At 31.3% G+C, this 24,277-nt stretch overlaps 1 protein-coding gene across 1 annotated transcript in view; it reads right to left on the bottom strand.

Moving 5' to 3' along the window:
* Positions 1–7,303: 7,303 nt before the first annotated feature.
* Positions 7,304–24,277, bottom strand: part of LOC124367561 (parathyroid hormone/parathyroid hormone-related peptide receptor-like) — a 113,536-nt gene continuing 96,562 nt past the window's right edge. Inside the window, 6 exon segments of the mRNA XM_046824494.1 lie at positions 7,304–9,168; positions 11,103–11,316; positions 16,802–16,906; positions 16,908–16,944; positions 19,425–19,516; positions 21,975–22,105. Of these exon segments, the coding sequence (XP_046680450.1) occupies positions 9,089–9,168; positions 11,103–11,316; positions 16,802–16,906; positions 16,908–16,944; positions 19,425–19,516; positions 21,975–22,105 (659 nt within the window). The 3' untranslated portion in view covers positions 7,304–9,088.

The following is a 24,277-nucleotide window of genomic DNA, read 5'->3' as shown; positions in this document are numbered from 1 at the left end:
AACAAATACAAAGAAAATATTCCTTAATTATTATAAACGTCCAGAGTATACGAAACTGTTTGTCACTTTTCTTTTTGTAACTGAAGTTTACGTCAGTAAAGTAGTCAACTTATGTCACCAAAACGTTATTCAGTATGGATTCTAAAAATGTAAAAATGGATTTTAAAAACCGATTTGTACGAAACGAACACTAGATACAATTCTGGATTTAGTCTTCCCTGTAAAATTGTTCAGAAAACACGGTTCAGTACTAGAAGGGTTACGCAGTTAAGGATCACGGGTGAAAGGATTGTAACTACTTGCCTTAGATCTCCTCCAAAGCACAGACCGTTAGATAAATTATTACTCATCTTAGCAATATTTATCTTATTGTTGTGAGATATGTTTCAATATAAATTGAATCATCTCCAGGCACAAAGGTGTATAGGAAATCTAATGTTACTTTTTCATCACCCGTTTTGAGCACGTAGGTTAATTAAAATATACGAACTCTAGTCAAATACGTATAATGGTAAACACAGTAAATCAAATATTTTTACCGAAAAAGTGAGAAAAATAAAGTATACGAGATGTTTTATGATGGTAAAGCATCATAACCTCGACCGAAAGAGACTGTCACAATGTTTGGAGTTTGGACATAAAGTGGATTTTTTTATGTTGACATTTGTTTATTGTCATGCAACTATTGGGAGAAGAAGAAAAAATATTATTCGTGTTTGTAAAATTTCATCATGTTGCCACATATAATTTTACTTTGAAGCACACTCATTTTCACTTTTTGGGTTATGTTGAAACTGCTCCATATGGATATGATATGTTGCAAGGTGTGAGTTTTCTGCATTTCAGTGTGTGTTTAAATACTCCCAGGCATTTTTTAAAATTTGTTGATGAAATTTTCAACAAACCTTACAAGTTTGAGGTTTTTATATAGGAAAATGTTCTTTATATCGTGTTCTAAAGCTACGGCCTGTTTGATCGGTGTAAATTATTAGACAGTTTTATCGCATGCGATTTTATTTACTCCTAAACTCTAAAAGTGGTCTTGGTGTTTTGATGTCGTGTACCAAATTTCTTTTTGTTTTTTAATTCAATAGGCCATGGAATCCTTGATTATTTAAAATTTTTTTATTAAATTGGAAATTTTCGCTCGATGTATGAATTGGATAAACTTTTTATTATTATTTTGTTCTATTGAGGTAGTGAATCTTGTCTTCTTTTTCAAGATAAGTTTATTGAATATTTAAGTGTAGTATACGTTGTTCATTGCAATAAATTTACCAATGTTCGGCTCTTAAATATCATCTTTTTCGTCCATAGTGATATTTAGTAGTTTTTGGATCATACTATTAAAGGCTTTGGGTCATTTGAGGTTGAGTTTTTGATATGTTTTAAATTTTTGTTTGTTTTTATGACTTGTATTTTTAGATCCAAATAATTGAACTTATTTAATTGTTTTCGTCTTTGGTTTTGCTGCAAATTTTACTTTATGTTGTATGTAGTTGATTTAGCAACTTAGTTAAAAGTGAAGTTGCTTGATAAGTGATTGAATATTATTTAATTTAAATCATAACCTGTCTCAACAATGAAATGAAAATTGTTACGGTAAATAATCATTAATCTATTAATTAACATTTTCCTGAGCCTTGCACTATTCATTTTCATTCCATATACTGTGGTACAGCTATTGATAACCATCGTCATACGAGCATTATAGTTCCTTTTTCATTTTGTACGTAGGTCAAATGGGGGATAAACCATGCAGATAAACAAATTTTAGTTGTTTTAGTTGTTTTAGATAAACAAATTTCTTTACGCAGTTTTTTGTCCTAAGAAATATTGTATTATTTCAAGTGTGCAATTATTACAAATTAGAACAAACAAATCCTGACATGTAGTCATATCATATTTTTCTTACCTGGATTCAATGAAAACCGACCGTCAGACTCATAAATAATAATCGAAGTTGAGACAAATAGTTACAGATAAAAGGTGTTATTTTGTAAGTATGAATATTGGGTACTTTGGGATTATAACGACCACACCCAGGCATGAATCATAATTTGAGATTTTGCTTCTACTGATTACTAGATTAGCGTAGAACAACATTTCGTCAATATAAAACAGGAATTGTCTTATCGCAAACCCCTACCCACCCTCAGACAGAGGTCAAAGTCGAGCGGTCTAGTAGATAACGTGATTGCAGAGTCTCGTCGCCCGTTCAGCTGGTGCGTCGCTTTGTTGTACTTCCGTGTTTTACCTCTACATTTCTCCAAACACAAAAATTCAACAAAAACAAACATTACTAAACTAAAACTAAACTCTTTATTGAAAAAACACTCAAAACTTGTTTTTATTCTTGATCGCACTCCGCCACCCAAAATGCGAGTGCCTCCGGCCATCAGCGCGGGGCAGCACCGAAGGATGATGTCGACGAAAGAAAAACATCCCTCGAGATAGTACCTATGAGTAAAATATCAAATTCTAGAGGGGCTGATCAGAAATATAAATTGAATTGTAATGGAAAGGCAATTATGTACCGTGCAAATCATGTGATGCCGCGCCCTGCCCTAATCGGGATTATCGAGAAAGATAAGATAACAGCGACAACAATACCGATCATAATACCTGGAAATGCCTGTAATTATGTAATTAAACAGTTGTTTTTTCGTTCTATCATGTTTGTTTCTATAAATTTATATTTTTGTGTTCTTCATACTGGTGTGGTCGGTATAATCCCAAAGTACCGAATATTGCTAGGTATCTCTTAAACTTACGTACGAGTCTTATGACTGGTTTTAAGTTCGTCAAGCTAAGAAAAATCGTAAAAAAGTAAACTCAGTTTTTACCTTTAATTTCTTTTTATTTCGATCTCCACCAAAACTTGCGCGGCTAACAGTCGATTTCTGTTATATTGGGGAAATATCTGCATTAGTTTTAATAAAAACAAGGTTGTGTGAACACAATACAAGTTGTGTTCCATTTAGTTTTGGACATCTGGTGTCATGTGGTCCAACATAACTTATATGTTTTGTCGCCTAGGCAACATGGATGAATCTCGTACTATGTCTGGAAATGTTTGGCAATAAATCTTACTAGATTTCGTTTCTCAGCTGGATGTCAAGTACATTATATTCAGTGCTCACAGGCATAATCACGAAAATTATATAATGGCTAAAATATTTATTGGAAAGTGAGATAAATCCAAGAATCCTGCTTTTCCTGGCAATATGTTGTCTACTGATGAAGGTGTTTTCTCCCAGCATTAACCTAGTTTCCAAGCTTTAATGTTAATAACACCACCATTACCCGCCAATGAAAGCCAACTAAGATCTGATGTTCATGCAATGCCAACGTTAAAGAGATTAAATCCCTCCCTGATTACCTATCTCGGAATATTACTGGGGTTTTATGTTGGATACGGTAATTGTGAGATTTAAATCGTTCGAGGAAATGAGTTTCATTTCATGGTAGTGCTGATTCCAACAATAAAACCTGTAAATGGCTTTGGATGTTTAAATCTCCCTAAGAATGTAAATACCTGTTGTACGATATGAAAATATGAAGGCAAAGTTATCACATTCTTATTGATATAAAGGTGACAGACTCCTACTAAATGATTGGAAATTGTCTGGAAAAAAACAAATGTATGTGCCTAAAAATGTTTCATTTAACTGAGTTTATAGCTCATAATTTAAACTGCACAAAATTACTAAAAATAACAAATACTGCATTTTTTTTGTTTAAACATTTTTATTTTACACAACAAAGTGTTTTGGAGTAAAATTTTATATTTAAGTTCAATGAAAAATTATATGTTTTGGATTCACATGTGACGATGGCGTTTTTATGCTGATGGACTTCAAAGAATTAAAAATCTTTTTATAATTGTTCTTTTCTACTGAAATTGTTTTCCCAATAAGAAATGCTTGTACTTCAAAGAAACACCTTGAAAGTTTTAGTAATAACATAAATTTAACAAGCATACTTATATTTTCAGTTTTATACTGATACTGTCTCATTTTTAGATGTTAATCTTGCTTATTTGAATACCGTAGATAAATAAATATTTTGCCAAACCTACTGATAATACATTACTTTTAAACAAGTATTTTTTTTTACAAGTATATTAATCGACTTTATTTAAAGTTATGCTCAATAATAGATTGCTATTTGTTTATAGTTCAATTCATAATTTAACTATTTAATATAACTTTATTTGATACATCAAAAAGGTGTTTAAAATAAGGATTAGTAATACCCGTATCTCCATTTGTAATGTCAATTCTTGTGTAATTTGCAGGCCTGAGGTGAAAGGCCGTTTACCTTTCAGCATTAGGTTACTAACTCACTAAGTTAGACTTTCAAATTTTATTATTACAGGGCTGAGAAACTCCCCGGGTAATGGTGGCGTGGGGGTGTGTTAAGAGCGGGTAGAGTTTACTTTTTAAATATAAGTTAGATGATAGATTTACACTTAAGTTTCACAATTAAATATTCATTCTTCCAATAATAAATATTTAAAAGACAATTACCAATATAAATAGGTGAATTTTAAAGGTTCACATATCTATAATGGTTCACACCCCACTTATTTACAGAGTTACCGAAGTTTATTACTTCAGGGGCTTAAAAAGTTTCATTTCCGCCTGTGTCTCTTTCTGTTTGCAGAATACGATATCTTAGGAACAAAAGGACCTGTATACTTGAAAGGTGGCATGATCGTTCATTATTAAAGATATCATTAAAGCGTATTTGATTTTTAAATAACTATAATATTTGTTATCAAAAACCTTGGATTATGTCAGAAAGCAAAATTATATATTCCTGATCTTTCAAGATACCCATTTGTATTAGATAAATGAAAGAAACTGCTGTGCTGATATATTTGAACAAACTGAATTGTAAAGTAAGAGATAGAAATATTGGAACTTTGTGAGACACTTTTTCCTTTTTAGTATTAATAGCTACTATTATTTAATGATGAGTAGAACCATCTTACTCGTCGTTAAAGTTGAGAATCGGATAATAATATGTACTATTATATGTACAGAAAGAGCGTATAATGAAAAGCACAGCTTCCTTTATAAAACAACATAACGATGGTAAAAAATAAGAATCGCCGAATAAATACTATAAAGCAAACTGACTACAGCCGTATGATATTTTAACACGTACCAACATAATATGTAACCTTCCTATAAGAAAGAAATACGACAGCAAATTATTCATTAAACACGGTGTTGCGTACTCTGACTTGCTATAGCACTGATATTAGTAAACTGAACTTGAATTAAAGATTTTACAGACTTCATAGTCCAAACTTTGTCTCCAGTAACACCATTTATCGTTACATAATTAGTAAAATATGAATAATAGGACTTTTGTATAGTCTTTTATTCGGAGTACCATACTCTTACACTTTGTTCACATACCCATTCGAAAACTCATTGTTTTGGTCATTTAAGGATACAACTTCTAAGAAACTCTGGGGTGAAAAAAGTCACGGATCATCAAAACAGTTTATTAAGTCGAGAACACACAAAACCAATTAACAAATATGAGTAACATTGCATTTCAACACTAAGCAATGAACATACACCAGTACATACATTACATTAAGAATCGTACAAGTTGGTAACACCATACATTATTAATACATGTTACTCTGTGACAGTGAGATTATGTTAAAAATATAATTATTCATGGTTTATAAATAATAGATAGTTTTATAAAAATAGGTCTTGATGTTACTAATTTAAGTATGAAATAAATCACAGCCATTCTTACAAAACCTTATGTACTATAAACACATCACATTATGGTTCACATGAGGGAAAATTACAAAATTTCACAAAATTTAAAGCTTAGAATATATAAAAAAACGGTATTTATTTACAATACCGTGACCATGGAAAATGGACTTTTTTCATGGGTTGGGCATTTATAGCCTAGTATTATTATCACAGGTGCATATAAACTGGGGGGAAAGAATATTATTGTATTATATTGATGCCTTTCGGGCATTATTGCGTTAAGGAGCAGGGGCATCACGTGATCTGGGATTCGACTTTTGCAAGCTCGAGTTAATTTTTTTTCTAAAAGAGCAAGCAGTGCGCAGCGGGCAGGCATCGTTGACAGGATTAACGTACTCGTCACTATCATTTCAGTAACTTATCACTTACCTTAATGTTCAGGTGGGTACAGTTTTGCAGCCGCAACCCAGAAATGGTGGATCCGCTCATTGAGGTTTGGGTATTTCGCCTTAAAAAGGTATTCAACCAAATACCGCACAAAATGAGTTTTTACCCTGCCGTAACGCGGAATTTTATGTGTTACACTTCTCCACGTCCGCTCGATGGTATTTGTGTGGGCGTGAGTGCGTGGGTCCACAAACTCCTTTGAGTGGTTGACTGTCTCATGCACAAACCCCTTGTCCTCTAAGCAGTCGTACGCACGCCAAAAATCACTAATAATTGTACTTCCCGGTAAAAATTTTTCTTTTATGATCTTTAAGAGAGTTTCCTTGTCCCTTCTCTCTACCGGCACTAAAAATGTTTCGTGTGTGGTACGGTCTATACCACCAAACACCCACTGCCCTTCAATAAGTCTTCCTCTATTATATTTCCGTTTACCAAATTTGGCCTCGTCAATTTCCACATGTGGCCAACTTCACCTAAAGTTACATCATTATTGGCCACATGGTCAACAAATACTTCCCGACAAAACGAATACCAGTCAACAGCTGTTTTAGAACTAATATTAAAGTTCTTTTCCAGGTAATCTTGTCGCGGCGGCACTAGACACAATATTGACGCAACAACATAAAAAATGTCAGTCAATGGTAAATGGGCGTTTTCAAAGAAAGTCCCCTTTTTCGCACTGGCAGTAAACCGACACTTAATTTTCTTTCGTTTCGGTGCAGGCGTGTAGTACTTTCCACACCGAAAAAAGAAGTCCCCAAATTCGTTTACAACGAGTTCGTTGCCACACTTCCTATTACCACAACGCCTAGTCCGGTTATAAGCCCCGTGGTTTACATAAAATTGCAAAACTCCATACTCGTCTTTACGAATTGCTTCCACGTAAGATAACGAACATCCAACACAAAGGTGTGCCATTACCACTACTGAACTAGGAGGTTAAGAATAGACACGGAGGAACAAAATAGTTCAAAATGGCGTCCCATCTTTATTTGAGAGAGCCGCGGAGTAATACCAAACTGTCAAATATGGATAGTGTTGCCAGAGGTACTGTCAAAAACAGAGTTTTCAAAGAATTTCAAAAAATCGTAACTCCTTTGATTTTCGTTGCCGACGAATTTTTTTTCACTATTGTTTTCAGGAAAAATTGTAGTTTTCAGGAAAAAAAATGAACATACCTTTCCATGGTCACGATATTGTAAATTGATACCAAAAAAACATAACGAAAAATAGAGTGACACTTAGAAAAACATTTGAAATTTCCACTGAAAATAGCATAGAAATAGCTGAACATCATGTAACAAGTCTTAGCAATATATAAGAAATTTGACACAAAACAGTAAAAACACACATTGCGTTTATTGAGATGAACATAGAAAGCCTTTATTTTTTAAATTTAAACGCACACTATGTCATTTTGTACAAACACGCTTAAATATTATTATGAATTACATTAACACAACATTATTAACAGGATTTGTACACATTCAATAAGCGTGATGATAACAATTTTCAATGTATGTTGTAAACACCAAAAAGGATTTTTAGCAACTGAAATTTTATTGTAACTTCTAGTTAAAGGGAAAATCTACTAGTGGATCAGGAAACCCCATAATTCTGATTCAAAACCATTTGAAAGAGCTAGATAGGACCAGAAAAATAAAACTGGACGGCCCGAACAAATATATCGACTCTTTGGGTGATTGATATGTAACTCGTGATTTAGTATAGAGTATAATTACTAGAAAATGGCATACAACTTTGTGATTGAAATCAGATTCATCCGGACATTTGTGATAGTTCTGTGATGCAAGAAATCACTAACAAAAACGATTAAAAATTGTGTTCCCTTCACAATCTTTAATCATAATAAGAAATTAAAAACAACTAAAAATAAAAATTTTGATTTTTAATATTAATAATTCAAAACTGCTCAAATCATATTATATTTTTTATAAATAATATTGTTTATGATATTAATATAATATGCATCACTGTACATCATCATGGATGATTTTAAAAAGATTACTATTTCATAGCACAATATTATTAACTTCATATTAGAAAACACTTTTTTGTTTATAAAGCGTAACCCTTTAAGCCCTATTTGTGTAAAGATTTAATTATTTAAATACCGACTATATTTTATTGACAGCGATTTATTTTAGCGATAGAAAGTTTTTTATTTTCAATTCTGTTATTAAAACATATAAGTAAATAATACATACTAGACATTGAAATCTCTTTTTAACTAATAATGGAAATATAATAGTACTAAACGAGTGTAGTGAAAGACACTAAAGAAAACGCTCTCTGTGAAGTAGCAAACATATGGCTGGAAAACTCTTTCTATAAAATTTCGAAGAATTATTTACTAACTACAATGATATAGCTCAGGAGTGTAAAGCTGACTTGCATTGTACAAGTACATAATGTGGATTTTCTTGAAGTTGACAAGAAGACATGAAGTGTAAGAAAAAAACGCAAGTTTTATTATAGGTGAAATGAGAGATTATTAAGAGCGTAAAACATATGAAACATTATTTTGTTTTTAAAGAGTATTTTTTAACTTGACAGACTTAAAACTAACCTTGAGATCTTTAAATAAAAAGTTTGAAGCGTATCAAGCTAGTGAAAATATAAAAATATCATTTCATATATGTAATCCTGACACCTCCCCATTTCGACCTCAATTACAACTTGTGTGGCTGACGATTATTTACTTTCATATGAAGAATTCCTCCAAAAGGTTCTAGAAACCCCAGGCTGTGTGCCAATACAGTGCAAATTGCCACTTGGCTCTAGAGTAATAGAAAGAAAAGTATGTTTTCATTGCACTTCAAGACCATTTAAATCATATTTCGAATTTTTGCTCCCTATTGATGTCGTCACATATGTGACAGAGAGATGGAGCCGGCGTGGGTGTCATTGTTAACACTAGACACCATTGTCGTGGCGCAAGCGTCCTCTGAAACATACAAGACATTGAAAATATTAAATTATCCTCTCAAATACACTCTTACGTAAAGTACCACACCACGAAAGTGATCACTGAAATTGGATGCAGACTACATTCTAAAATTTTTCTATATTCTATAGAGGTAGGCAATACCTCAAGGAGAGGATGTTTGCTTTTAAGTATGTTCTTTGTTTTGACGTCATAATGCGCTGTTAAAACTATATGTTTATAGCAATAAAAAGTAATAAAATATTTATTATTTACTTTTATTACAACTGAAGTTTCAAATATGAACATCAAGGTGAACAATCCGTTGTAAATAAGAATGCTATTATAGATGTTTAACTATATTTTATTTATTAATTTGCTCTAACAATATGCTTTCAAAATGTTAAAAATTACAAACAATTAGTAACTTTTTATTTATCTGTTAAACATCCAACACAGTTTTATTAACGATAGACAAGAAATTACTTATATTAATACAAAGAAACTCTAGTCATCTAGTCATTTCAATGTATACCATGTTTTATACGGCTGTATAATCTAAAGTGTAAGGTTAGTTTATCAGGCCAGAAAGAATGATAACGGTTGAAGAGTTATTTAAATATGAACTCATTACATTACTAATAAAGTTATGAAGATCTTTATGTCATTTTGTGATAAGTTTTTTTAACATAAGGATTTTACTAGAAAATCTACGAAAATTAGAAGTTCAATTTTCAAGCTTGTGGGGATCAATATTATAAAATTTAGGATACGCATTGAAAATCAGTGAATTTATCCTATTTTCATGTAGGTCTGATTTTCAATGAATGTTTAGAATACAGCTCTATCCACTGTGGTACAATAAGGTTTTATAAGGAATCTACATAAGTTTCCGTCTAAAAAACATAGACAAAGGAAATTAACTGTAAGACCAAAAGAGTAGTAATAAAAGCACTATATAAATAAAAAGGCACTGGAAGCTAACAATTGTTAATAAAAATTTTCATTTCCGTAAACGAGTTTGCTTGGCTTCGACATCCCAATATCCTGTTAAAACAATAACGTTTTAGTAGTACACTTTATCATTCCCTAAAATTTTATGCTTCAGCTTAAAATAAAACTGGATATAAAAGTGTTTGTTTTAAATAAAACCTTTTTTCTTTACAAAAATAAAATTGTATTCATAAAAGTTCAAGTCGTTACTTACTAACGTAATGAGGATGTAATATAACTTATTTCTTGTTGCCATTTGAGAAATCCAAATGAGGAAACATTCATTTTTATTTGCATTTAGAAGGAAAACAGATTCATTAATTTAAAACTGAGGTCAATAGCAAATCATGTCGCTAACCAGTTTAACCTAGTAGCTTGAACGATTTAAAAAATGAAAATTTCAAAACGAATTGAGACATTGTTTTTTAGGAATCAGTTAGGCTACGTGTGATTGAACTCGTTAAATTTTGCTCAGGATGTGTGAATGCCTTCAAATTAGGAAATTTGAAGCGAAAAATATAAGTCCCAAAATTTCCGTAATCCATTTATATAACTAATAACCCATATATTAGATAGTTTTGGGGATTGAATCCAGTTATTTTCTATAATAGCTAGTGCTGGACTTGTAAGAAACGAGATATTTTTATGTTAAAAATATTATACATGATTTAAATACGATCAGTAGAGCAGTACATTGATCTGTAACAATTACAATAGCATTGTTACTATTTTATGTACTAGTTGGAAATATTATGACTGACTGATAACATAAACATATCTGACCTATTTTAACATGTATAGTTACATTGATTATATGTAACTGTAATCTACTTTTCTCATTTAAACTAAGCAGTATTTCTTAAGTGCTCCAGTAAGGTTTTTTATATTTTGAAGACAGGGTATAAAGTTATTATATAGATTGCACGAAAGACATCCAAGCCACTATGGAGGTACATACATACTTTCCCTACTACTGTTTCCGGTGGACTGGTAGAGTTTGGGGCGGCGCCGGAAGACACTCCCCAGGTAGGAGCCTCCACCGTGGGGCTGCGGGAACACGTGGAGGGGGAGGGAAGCTGCCCTAGTCCTCCAGAGAGGCAGGCGGTGCCACTGTTTCCCGATCTCAGACCGAACTTCGCCATTCATGATACAGTACAGGATAGCCACCAAGAATCCCTGAAGACAAAGTTAAACTTTGATTCGTTTTTTTATTGTAATGAAATAGATAAACAATGTAATTGCATCAATGTAATGAGCTCAGTACACACTTCCTATCTATTAAGCCAGACGCAACTGGATTTATTGTTGCAGAGTATTGCTTTCTCACAAAAAAGTGGCCTTAAAATTTCTACCAAAAGCCACTTAGTTTTAGTTTTGATTCCTAAACTGTTCAAATTTGTAATATAATATTGTTAAAAATATTTAATAATGTAATGAACAAGATATTAATACCACATTATTAATAATTTTAAGTTCTTAGTTTTACGTAGTATTGAAATACAATAAACTTTTTACAGGATTTTTATACTAATGACAGCACTATCAAAACTTGACGTGTTTTAAAACATCTGTTAAAATAAAGTAACTATGGTGGGAAGGGTTGATTTAATGTAAATGTTTAGTTAGCTTCATATTCCTCTTAGTGCTGCAACTAGATCTGACAGTGTAATAGACTTGATTCCAGGAATCTGGAGTCATGTTCATGGGAAGATTTCCATAAAGTGTTGGCAACGAAGATGTTCAAAATGAACTGTATACACATTTTGGCATCATAGTATAAAACATGGAATAAAAACTATAGTATAATATCTGTAAAGAGGGATTCCCATAGTCACATCATGTACACAATTGAATGTAAATATTTTAGACACAATCTATAACTTGACAGAACAACTATAATTGACAATCTATAGCAATCTATAACTTTACAATCTATAAGCACGGTAAAGGAACCGAGTCTTCTACACATAACATAGCTCTAGGGTTTTTATTGAATTTATTTTGAGTTTTTAAGTTGAGTAAAGTTTCGTTTCACCTTCCTCATAGAACAGCGTCTGAAGTCTGATGTATGTGCTATGTAAATATCGTCTGGTAATAGTTATAAACATTTTAAAATGTCCTTAAATTGAAGAACATCAATGTTTATATTTCTCTGTATTTACGTATTTTAATTTTAGAATGGCGAAACCTGCCGTGAGAGAGAAATGCTTTTAAAAATACAACGTTTTAATAAAAAGGAACACATTTAGTAAATAAATTGTTGAGATCGGATAAAAAACAACTAAAGTTCTAGCATTCTAATATGTATCGTGCCAACAGTTACTGTTACATTTACTGGATTAAAAGCGGCCCAATCCTACTAGCTTGTATAAATCTTCATCTGGGAGCACAGCGTAGCGTACAGCTTCTACTTTTTCTTTTGTTAATGTATTGGCAAAGGTTTACGAAATATGTTACGCCCATGAACAAATAATGGAAATGAGTGTAAACATGTAAAAGATATCTTACATTAGAAGTGGAGATACTGGAACTAATGACCTTTTCTACAAAACAAGAAGTTGCTATAAACAAGTTTTTAGAGTACCTACCTAAAGTAAATTAATCTTTATTTAAGCATTCATATCAATACATTGGGCCCAAATTGTTCAACTGTTTGCCTTTTGACATAAACAACTGTAAAAATTTAAAAATACTATTTAAAAAAATAAAAATTTGGCTTTTTTGTATTGATGATACGGATCTATTAAAACTTAAATAATTGTAAATATATTATTAATTGTCAAATGACAAGAAGAATATATTAACAATAATATTAAAATTTAAATTAACTGTTTACCATGTAGTTTTGTGCTATGATTTCAGTTATTTCTTATTTCTGTAATTGTTTATGTTTTTATTTTTACAAATTTATATTCAGAATATGTTATTATTAGGGCTAAAATTGCCAGTTTAAATTCTTTGTACATTTATAAGATGGGTTGGTGATTTACTATAAAAATACTTCTTATTATTATAATGTATTATTTAATTTGAGTGATAGCTATTGTAATTAATGACGGTAGTGATAACTTATATAGAGTGTTTTAATTTTTTTCTCTATGAAATAATTTTTTCTTGCAAGCGCATAGACAGCGAGTTTTTTTCTAAGTTGACTGGAGTCTGGTTTATTAAGTGAACTTTGTTTTTATTTTTTTTACGTTAGATTTGACCACATATACTTGTAATAAATTGTGGTCAACTAATATTCATGTTTGTAAATTTTTTCTCATTATATTGTATATTTTATACTGTATGTTGTGATTATAAATAAATAAATTTCATTATTTCATGTTTGCAACGGATGCTCTCTTTCAGACGCAAACAAGCTTTTTAAACGCAACGTTAAAATAAGCATGCAGCAAAATTAAAATTTATGGAAATATTGCGATAAAATAAGGAACAAAACTTAAAGAAACAAATCTTGACGTTAAAAACCAGTAAAATGCCGTTTTATTATCAAGTTAACAATAGAAAATGTTCGAAATGCTCTTATACTTATAACTTATTCAAAACATTATTTTCATTTAAGCGAAGTTCACATACATGCGTGGCTATTGAATTCAAAATTTAGCTCCTTTTTATTTATAAGTAAATAAGAAAGCCACATACATACTTTTATTTCCTCAGTTTTGTTGATGTACATAATGTATATAAGTGTTAATATATACATGTATTCAGGAATACAGCTATTTACTACTCACGAGAGGCTTTTATAAATTGAATGGAACTAATAAAACTATACGACACTATCTAAAAATTCATAAAATATCTACTAATTAGAAATTAAAACAAAATAAATGTTAGCGCCTTTCTCGTGCTCTCCTTGGTGTTTTTATTCTAACGTTTATATTAAACTTATGTATGTATTATAATTTAATACAAATTTTACGAAAACTTGTTATATGTTGTATTGGCTAGAAATTTTCATCGCTAGCCAATTTTTTTATTATTAATAAAGACGTACATTTTTGAGGTACATACATTTTGTTTATTTCTCTATGGTACGGCGTGAAAATAAAAATTATGCCATGAATATATCGATTTTGGCAATTTTGTCGTAATTTTTTAAGTAGAAAATAGTTTTTTGTACATTATTATTGAATATTTGTACAGTTCATCACAATTCATGACTCCCAAAAATTTAAGTAAGGCTGTAAATGAGACAAGCCTACCATTTTTGTAATTACTACCACGGCCTCCAAATATATCAGAGAATTCCCCTCAACACAAAATATAACAATCTCTTTTCAATAGTAAAACTATAAATATTGTAATCAACGTAACAATATGGCAATTATTTTGAAAAGTAATTTATAGCGTTTGTAACATGAGTGTGAATAACTTTTAAATTAATTGAAGGATTTGTACTGACACGAATTATGTTTTGTCAGTATAATTAGTTAACTAACACTAATTGTATATCAGGTTCTTTCATTTAGTCATAACTATTCAAGAAACGTTATAAATGAATATATTCATTTTTGGGGAAAGAAATCATTTAAGAAAAAGTAAACAGGTATGTATTGTAGAATAAATATCATCTTTCATATTTAATTGTTTCTATTTAATGATGCTAATCTGCCATGTCAAAAGTCAAACCAAACTCTGCAACTGATCTCACGTAACTACTTTGGTTGCCCATTCCAAGAACTGAGCTAACTTGAAGGAGTTCATTATCCAGTTAGTAACATCGTGTTACTGACAACCGATCATCTACAGGAGAATTGAGTGAAATTTTGGGGATCCAGTTTTGTATCGACGCTACTTGATATATTGAGACAGTGGCATCGGGTGTGTTATATTATTTTTGCATACTTTGGTGCATAATTAAAGATTGTTATAACAACAAAATTCACTATGCAACTATTCATTTAGAAACAGAAATTATGAAAGTAGCAAATTAAGAAGAAACCTTAATTTTTAAGGCAGTAAATTAAAACAGAAGTATTCATAATATGATGTTTAAACCAGATTTTTCCATAGATTTCATTATGGGTTTATAGTGTACAAATAATTTACTAAGAACTCGAAAGAGCCTTCTTAAAATCATGTCGTTGTACGTCGGTCTATTCGTTCATTTGAGAGTCCACTCGGCTTTGCGAAAAAATCTTGATAGGAAGATTCTACGAGTAGACACTTGAAACTTGATACGACGGTTCTTCCTGGTACAAGAAAAATCCTAATGAATTTTGGCGCAAAAGGCGGAAGGGCATTTAGTCTGTCTGTCTGTGCGATCACTCTTAATAGGAAGATCCTATGACTGAAAACTTGGAACACAGATTCCTCTTCCAAGGTGCAATGTGTAGGTCTTTTAAATTTAGGATAAAATAGTAAAAGGAAAGTCTTTATAAGTGTTGTGGTATGTCCTTTCATGTTTGATGTATCAGTGTATTTGAAATGTGTAGGTATTTCTTAATTTAGATTAAGTCAATGTCGCAATAACGACCTACATATCATGAGAGCGAATTTTAAGTGAAACCGAAGACTCCAAATTTATTTAAAAAATTACCAGAGGCTACATTCTACCAGCTTATTCTTATTGGAAATATAATAATTAATTTATAAACACTTCAATAATTATTAAATTTGGATTTAGATAAAAACGCATTTCATTAAAAATACAAAGAGATAATTAAAAATACATTGGCTAAACAAAAAGGAAAATAAAAAAGAATTAAGCAACATAAAGAATGTCTTAAATATCAACAAGAGGAAAGATCGCCCATGGCAAAACATGCACTTCATACTGGAAACTGCTTTTCATAAGTAAAGTTACTAAAATAAATTCTAAATAAAAAATTCCTCGTTGCTTACGAAACGATTTTTATACAAAAGAACCAAAATGATTTAGTAAATATTGAGCCTGGACCTTTCCAAAATTCACTGTTACTGTCTTTAATATAATTAAATATTAGCTTTTAAACATCCAGTAGACATACTTCCTGTCTTTAAAGTTATATCTCTTTGCATTTTTAATGATATGTGTTAGTATCATTACTTTAACTACTTTGACAACTTTTATTTTAGTTATGTGGGTCTGATGATGTGTTCCTTGAACACGAAAGGCTTAAAAAATAAAAGGTAATAATTATTGTAGTGTTTGTTTACAAATTAAGTAACCAAAGGCTTTAAACATGTTTCCAAATTATACAGTTATTTTTCATGCACTGATTGACCGTGATACTCAACATAAAATCCAGAGAAGTCCTCTTAGTCTCCACAATTCTTAAGGCAGGCAAGGCCTGTCCTCAGTAATCTCGTAATCCTCGAGGCATTTCAAGATAGACAGCAAGGTGCAGCGGAAACCACTGGTTGATTAAATATATGATTGGCGTGTTTTGTGTGGCAGAAGGTTAAATCTTCCTGCTGTAAGAAGTTAACGGATCGCCTTCATCTCTAAGGCAGAGTAAGCAACACGGACACAGAAATGGGTAAGAGTCCGGAAGGATACCTGGAAGGATGTGAAGAGTTGATCGATGAACAGCCAGACCAGTTCTACCTTCTCATCAACCTCGACGTATGGTATCACCAGTGGACACTCAGTGGACTGTGTTAGTTTGTTCATTAACTAAGGCAGAGTAAGCAACACCGACACAGAAATGGGTAACAGTCCGGAGGATACCTGGAAGGATGTGAAGAGTTGATCGATGAACAGCCAGACCAGTTCTACCTCCTCGTCCACTCCGACGTAAGACATCACCAGGAACACGATGTAGTGAACGCCGAAACAGTGGCACCAGCACCAGAGTGGACTTGGCCCATCTCCTGTAATTATAAATTAGCCAATTAAGTGCATGTAAAAGTTTTAATTAGCTTAGCCTAACAAAATTTTATCCTCACAATTCATGACGGACAGTTTTTAACCCAATTGTCAGAAGTATGTTACATGTTTCGGTGAAATCTCAATATTAGCTTAATGATACAAAAAACCAACAAGACTATTACAAATATTAAAAATGCACAAAACAAAACAATATAAAATCTAACACCGATGGGAAAATGTTGAAAGAACTGGCCCACTTCTAGCAGAAGAGCTTTAACTTTGTTTCAGCCCTTCTGGAGGCAGGAAATTAAGTCGATACAAACCATTGCATAAGAGATGGTTCCATGAGCTCATGAGTTTCATTCCGAATACTCAATCTATACTCATTAGACGGGTTATAACTTCGTGGAGATGACCATGTTTTGGACAAATAAAACAGTATTTAAAAACACTGGTTTGCAAGAAAATGCACTTGTTTGTACAAAAACGGACCTAATACTTTTTTTGGAGAGTTTGAATATAAAATGACTTGGAGTATTTTCATAAACCCCTAGAAATAGCGTGAGCTACTACAGCTGTATATAATAATAATTTATAACAATATGTTAATAAAATTTTGGAATCCAAATGTGTAGATTACAGTTGTAAATCAAGATTTATGAACTTAACTTTTGGCAACACATTTCTTTGTGCTCTCCAAATTTCACGTGGTTCTCGATTGATAAATCTAGAAACTTTGTTGTTTCAGGGACAACCACAGAACTAACAATCATGAATGATAAGTTACTACATGATTTGTTAGTACGTGTTGCTGTTGTGTTGTTATATGAAATTTAATATTTGAGATTAATTTGTGTTTAGTAGCAATTGATCGCGCTCAAGCCATTGAAGCTCTGAATCAGCTTCAACGATACATTTCATTTCTAGTTCATGTTGATTTTGGCAGAAAGTTAAATAGAGGTATCATGAGTACTTTTGAGTCATTTACCGCTAGAGGAGGGTGATTAATAAATAAGATTGGCCATAGTACAGAACCCTATGGAACATCTATACGTATTTCAGTACTAGCTGATTGGGTTCCTTCAGAGAACCGACTTAACTCTGAATAGAATACGTACTGAATAGAATTGTTTTATACCTTCCAGATATGAGGTCACCTAACCATGAAATGGTACTCTACCTCCAAAAAACCGATTTTGTGTTTAGCTATGTATAAAATTTCTTAAACTTGTTAATAATAATTACTTTTTTAATTTGGTTTTCGATAACTTAATTTAATAACCAGGAAATCATTTTGTAAATTTATATAACGAAAAACGTATACAGCTTCTTGTATTATTAGCGTTTTGGAACACAAATACAATCAAATGCCACAATCTAATTTTTATTGGAACTAAGACATTTGGATTCTAGAAATGTTATAGATTTTACTGTTTGATATGTATGGGTAATTATTATTTAAGACCTCATAATATTACAAGGTAGGAGTAAGCCTAACCAAATGTCGCGTAACGGGCTTCGCTGAGGTTGCATGCAAACTGTCAAATCTAAAGCTCATTTTATTCCCGAAACGTCCTGCGGATAGATAGGAAGAAGTAAACTTATAAAAAGTAATTTTACATCCCTTCCGGCAGGACAAGGATAACATGTGTCAGCCTAAATTGTCTTCAACTATATTCGACTGTCTGACATGCAACATAATAAAAAAAAAAACATCCTTGACTATGTATAAATAAAGTTTCTTTCAAAATTTTAAGTCAGCAGGTGAAATATTTTTAGATATATCTTAAGACCCAATGCATTCTAATTTGTCTTCATTAAATTAAGTTTCATAGCATTATTAAAGTAATCATTGTTCGTTTGAGCTAATTAGAGTACTACAATGCAAGAGTGCGAAAAATAAAAACTTGTGACTGAGTTTGAACATTCAGTTTCCAGTACTTTTATTTTCAAAAAATAAATTAAAATTATATGTTGAAATTTGAAAAGGTTTGATTATATTTTTACAAATTTATTTATTTTCCTTTTCCTCGTTGCCATCATCGTAACCCATAAGACAAATGCAAACATATTCTGTAACGCTCAGCAAATCCCATGGAGTGACATGCAACATTATCTTGTGCTGCTAATATACAAATGAATGTTATGTAAATATTCAAGTCTATTAGTTAATTAGTTTTCGATATATATTCTACATAGGTGGACAGACAATTTCCCAGTCCCACTAGTGAATGGTTTAGCTAATGTTCAGCCAATAACATATCGTTGCATATTTCAAAAATTTGAACTCATAAAATTGAGTCCTTCAAACATATTAATTTCACTTACAATTAATAATTCTAAAATACATGTAATAAATTGCAGACATTTCAACCCTAATTTCATATAATATGTGTATTACTATACAATGAATAAAAAATATAATACAATGGCAATGTTTAAATTGTTTCACCTGTACTTTTCAATCTCAACACCATCTTACCTGTATCTCAATCTTCTTGTCTCTTCTGAAATCGCAGCCATCAGTTTGGACAAAAGCAATCTCACAATGTTGATAAATAGCACAAAGTTTACCTGAAATTGGATTTTCGAATTAATTTATACCAGTCAACATTTCAATGTTTAGATTGCAGTTCTCAGTTTTTGACAGAAATACATAGAAGTAACAAAACAATTTATATCATCTTTTGTTTTTTTTTATAGTATATATTTATGTTAGCCATTTTACTTTATATATATATATATATAAATCTTTTAAGTTAAAGTAAAGATTAAAGCTTATAAAATACGCTATTACAAAATATAAAAAGTACACTAAAACGGAATGGGGTTAAGAAGTCATCAAAACCTTAGACCATGTTTAATTAAATAGCTAACTTTAATAACAAATTCTCTCAGTTTTTATAACATTTATATATTTATATATATATATTATCTAGCCAGTTTTTTCATATCTAAAAATCTAACATAGATAGATAAATAATTTAAAAAATTCTACCCATTTTTTGAATATTGTTTATTGGACAAAATAATGATAAATTATCGAGATTAATTATACAAATATTTTACATTGCGTATATTAAAAAACCATAGGGTTATAAACTGAAGTGTTGAGGTTTTATAACTTTAACCGAGCAACGTGCTTTATTTTATTAGTCTTTGATTCTTTCGATAAACTCATATTAATTTGAGTTTATAATTACCTCTGGGGTGGTATTGAGAACCTTATTATAAAAACCACAATTGGCCTTAAAATAAATTATAAGCAATGTCGCAAACTGTATTTAATTACTATTACCAATAAACCGAATAATAGTGTGTGTAAAAAGACAATTACGAGAATTAATTATAAGTAGATGTATGTAATGCAAGCGTTTTCAGCAGTGCTATTGAAAATATCAAATTGGACAACAATAATGATATTAATTATTCGCCAGTTATGATGATAGTTTTTAATATCAAAATATTACTTAATCAAAGCTTCTTTGTAAAAAAGTGTCATAATATATGATTAGAACTTGATTGTATATTTATATAAATTGAAGGAAAGATAAAAGAAATTTGATATAGATAGTTAAATTTCCTCTACGAAAGAAATCGGTCGTCAGTCGCGTCTGGTTTGTGGTGGTGAAAAAGGAGTGTATGATATTTACAGCTATGTGCCTTCATGATATTTTATATATATATATATATATATATATATAATATATATTTTTATTATATATATATATATATATATATATAATCTAACTTTAGATTAACATTTTCAGCCCCGCGTTAGTGGCAGGTCAGGATATTTTCCCTGGTTTTAGATGAATATGGTTTTAGAGAATTCTGGGGCTGAAAAAGTTAGTTTCGTTAACGATTGCAGTTCCATTCCAGTAAATGTGCAGTGTTGTGTGTAATGAAGACAACTTCAGTGATTCTGACATTTCCATCTCTATTAATTAATCCGTTCATTAAAACACATTACTATAAAATGTTTATTCCATTATGTATGAAATCTCTTAATTAATTTTTGGGTTTACTTTGAGCCACGTTTGTTTAAATAATAAGTTGTACATTGTCTATCACAACCTGGGTTACTGTGGTTACCGTATTTAAAGTAAAATTATGTTATTAATTTATCTCTCAACACATATTCCAGGGAGAATATTAAAAGGGGAATACAAATAAAGTGAATGTTAAATCATAGTCAGATAACTATAGACGGACTCTTTAAGTTTTTTATTTTCAATACCTTTCACTAAATGTTTGAGGGTGATAAAACTATTATTTTTGTATTTGACGGGCGGTTTTAAGTTTATTATGCTATAATATATTATAATAAAATCTTTTTTATATTTTTAACTTTTATATATCATAAAGTTAATGGATGCTCCACAACTAGCGTGACTGGCGATCGATTGTTTCTAGAAAACATTATTCTGGAAATAAAAAACTAGGTTGCTTGCTTATGCAGTACAAATTGACTCTCGGCTCATTAAATATTACGCTCGCAACCCACATAATAAACGTGTAACTTGTCACTTGCCAATTAAAAACTACCAAAAATATATATCCGCCTATAGATCTTATTCATTTACTCTAAAGACCTAATTCTAAATCCTTGAAATTTTCAAATATTAGTGAAGAATATTGTACAAATTGTATGAAATTAAAATTTATACTTTATACTGTGAATTGTTTTAGTAATTCTACCACCAAAGATACCCAAATCAAATTTAAATTCACAAAGACAGGAAATATCGCATATAGCAGTTGATAATTTCTAATTTAATGCTGATAGAATGTAATTCAAATTCCTGAATATGTTGTAAAATTTATGAAATAATGAAAAAAATAAACGTTTTGTAAGGGAAATTATCAGCAATAAGAAGTTAGTAACGCGTTTAAGCATGACTGTCCAAAACCCTGTACGGAAATCTCTTATACTCAAGGCCAACAATTCTAAAGCCTAAAGTTTCAAATACATACTTTTAATAGATACACATAAAAATGGTTTGTTCTAAATATAACTTTAGATACTTACCAATATAGACAGTGTAATTGGTAGCTTGATAAGTAGGAAGAGGTTAGAATTCTTGTTGGTTGTCCAACACAATGTATTCTCCCAGAGTATCCTGGAGGTCACCCATGGTACCACAAACAGCAACGGCAAACCTGTCTCAATAATTACACGTAAATATATAGGAAGTGTTAGAAAATTAGGAATAAGGAGGGCTTACAGTTCTTGCTGATATTCCAGCACAGAGCATTAACCCAGAGTATACTACATGTCACCTGTAGGATTAAGAAGAGGTTTGAGTTCTTGTTGGTTATCCAGTGAAGTATATTCTCTCAGAATTTCTGGATGTCAACCTTTGACACCTTAAACCCTGTATGAAATTTGAACGCAGTCGGGTAGTTCAAATCAGCCAACCATATTGGTCTGAATATTTCTTGGCTCCATATAATACGGAGAGAGTTATTACACAAACAGTAACTGTGCCTGCACCCGTGCAAGTTTGACTGCGGTCAGATCGCTCAACTTTTTATAAAATTAAAACTATATAATTTTTTTTTAATTATATATAATTACTTATAAGAGAAACTTATGAGTAATTAGAGGTTAGAGGTTTCTTTCGTTGTCCTGCACAGATGACAGAACACAGTAGTAAAAATCATCTAATGATCTTCGTAACCGCAATATATAATATGTACACAAGACTAGTTATGATTAACATGATAAATATGATAACCAATGCATTGACCGAGTGAGAAGACTTGCTACAAGAAGGTAATACAGCATCAGTAACCTGACGCCGGGTAAGGTTTTCTACTAGTACTAGGATGTATTCTACACTAAACCTTGTTAGTTTAAAATTTTATTGCGACATCGACTGTTACCAATATCCCTAAGTCATAATACATAGTTAGCTTTCTTCTTGATTTTGGAATCATGTAAAATTTTTACCTGCAATTTTGTTGACTGAACGTTAGTGCCTATTACTCGGGAGCTAGAAATGTTTATATATGTCTGTCTGTATTGTTTTTGAAATAATGAATATTTATTCCACAGTATCATACATGTATACAAACAGAGTACAGAGCTTGGAATGGGGCTTGCCACAATTGCCAGTATGTGTGGCTTGGCGTCTAATATACAAACAAAAATAACACGTCTGATGAACTTGAATGAGTCTAGTCCGTCTTGATGCTTATAGCTAAACAAACAGCTCACTGCAGCGCGCACGGCTTATCACTGCTATTAGCAAACAAAAGAGTACTTCTTATTGTTAGGACTAAATCTATTACATAACTCCTTCTTCCTTCCTCACTTATAGCGTTACTGACATTCGATTGTAAATAAATGGTGAAAATAATCTAGCATCAGTATTGTTTTAAATAAAAAAATTATTCATGAAACTCAGATCGCTTTTAGTAAATAGCCAAGCTCTTAGCTTAGTACAAAACTCATTTGAATTAGAAATTTCCTTAATATCCATTGGTTTACAGGGGAACATTTCGAAAACGAACAGCCCTGCAGACTTAACGTCAATATATATATATTGATATATATTGATATAAATATATACGTCAATACGTCAATAACGTCAATATATTAAGCTTAACTTCGATATATACGACATCAACATCGTGCAAACTCTATGGGATTTAGTTGAAATGTTAGTAAACATTTTTACATTTTTGGTCAGATTCCGTTATATACCCCCAACGCTTAAACTTTTTTCAATGAACTTAGAACGTTATAAAACGATGTAGTTGAGTAACAGAACTAACATTATGCCCCCAACGCTCATTTTTCATTTAAGGATGATTATAATGAATAATTACAGTTGCTTACTAGCTAAGTAAAAAGGGTACTTACGTATTATATCGACCACACCCCTACATTTTTCCAAACACAAAAATTCAACAAAAACAAACATTACCAAACAACAAATAAACCTTTATTAAAAAAATACACAAAACTGGTTTTTATTCTTGATCACACTCAGCCACCCAAAATGCGAGTGCCTCCGGCCATCAGCGCGGGGCAGCACCGGATAGTACCTATCAGTAAAGTATCAAATTCTAGAGGGGATAATCAGAAATATAAATTGAAAAAAAATTTAGTGGAAAGGCAATTATGTACCGAGCAAAAAACTTAAATAATCATGTGATGCCACGCGGCCTGCTATAATCGGGATTCTCGAGAAAAATAAGATAACAGCGACAAAAATACCGATCGCAATACCTGGAAATGCTTGTTGATTGATGGATTGTTAGTTCTGTTACTCAACTACATCGTTTTATAACGTTCTAAGTTCATTGAAAAAATTTTAAGCGTTG

This window comes from Homalodisca vitripennis, chromosome 8 (genome assembly GCF_021130785.1).
Source record: "Homalodisca vitripennis isolate AUS2020 chromosome 8, UT_GWSS_2.1, whole genome shotgun sequence".
Classification (NCBI taxonomy): domain Eukaryota; kingdom Metazoa; phylum Arthropoda; class Insecta; order Hemiptera; family Cicadellidae; genus Homalodisca; species Homalodisca vitripennis.
This window is presented reverse-complemented; position numbering and strand designations above follow the sequence as displayed.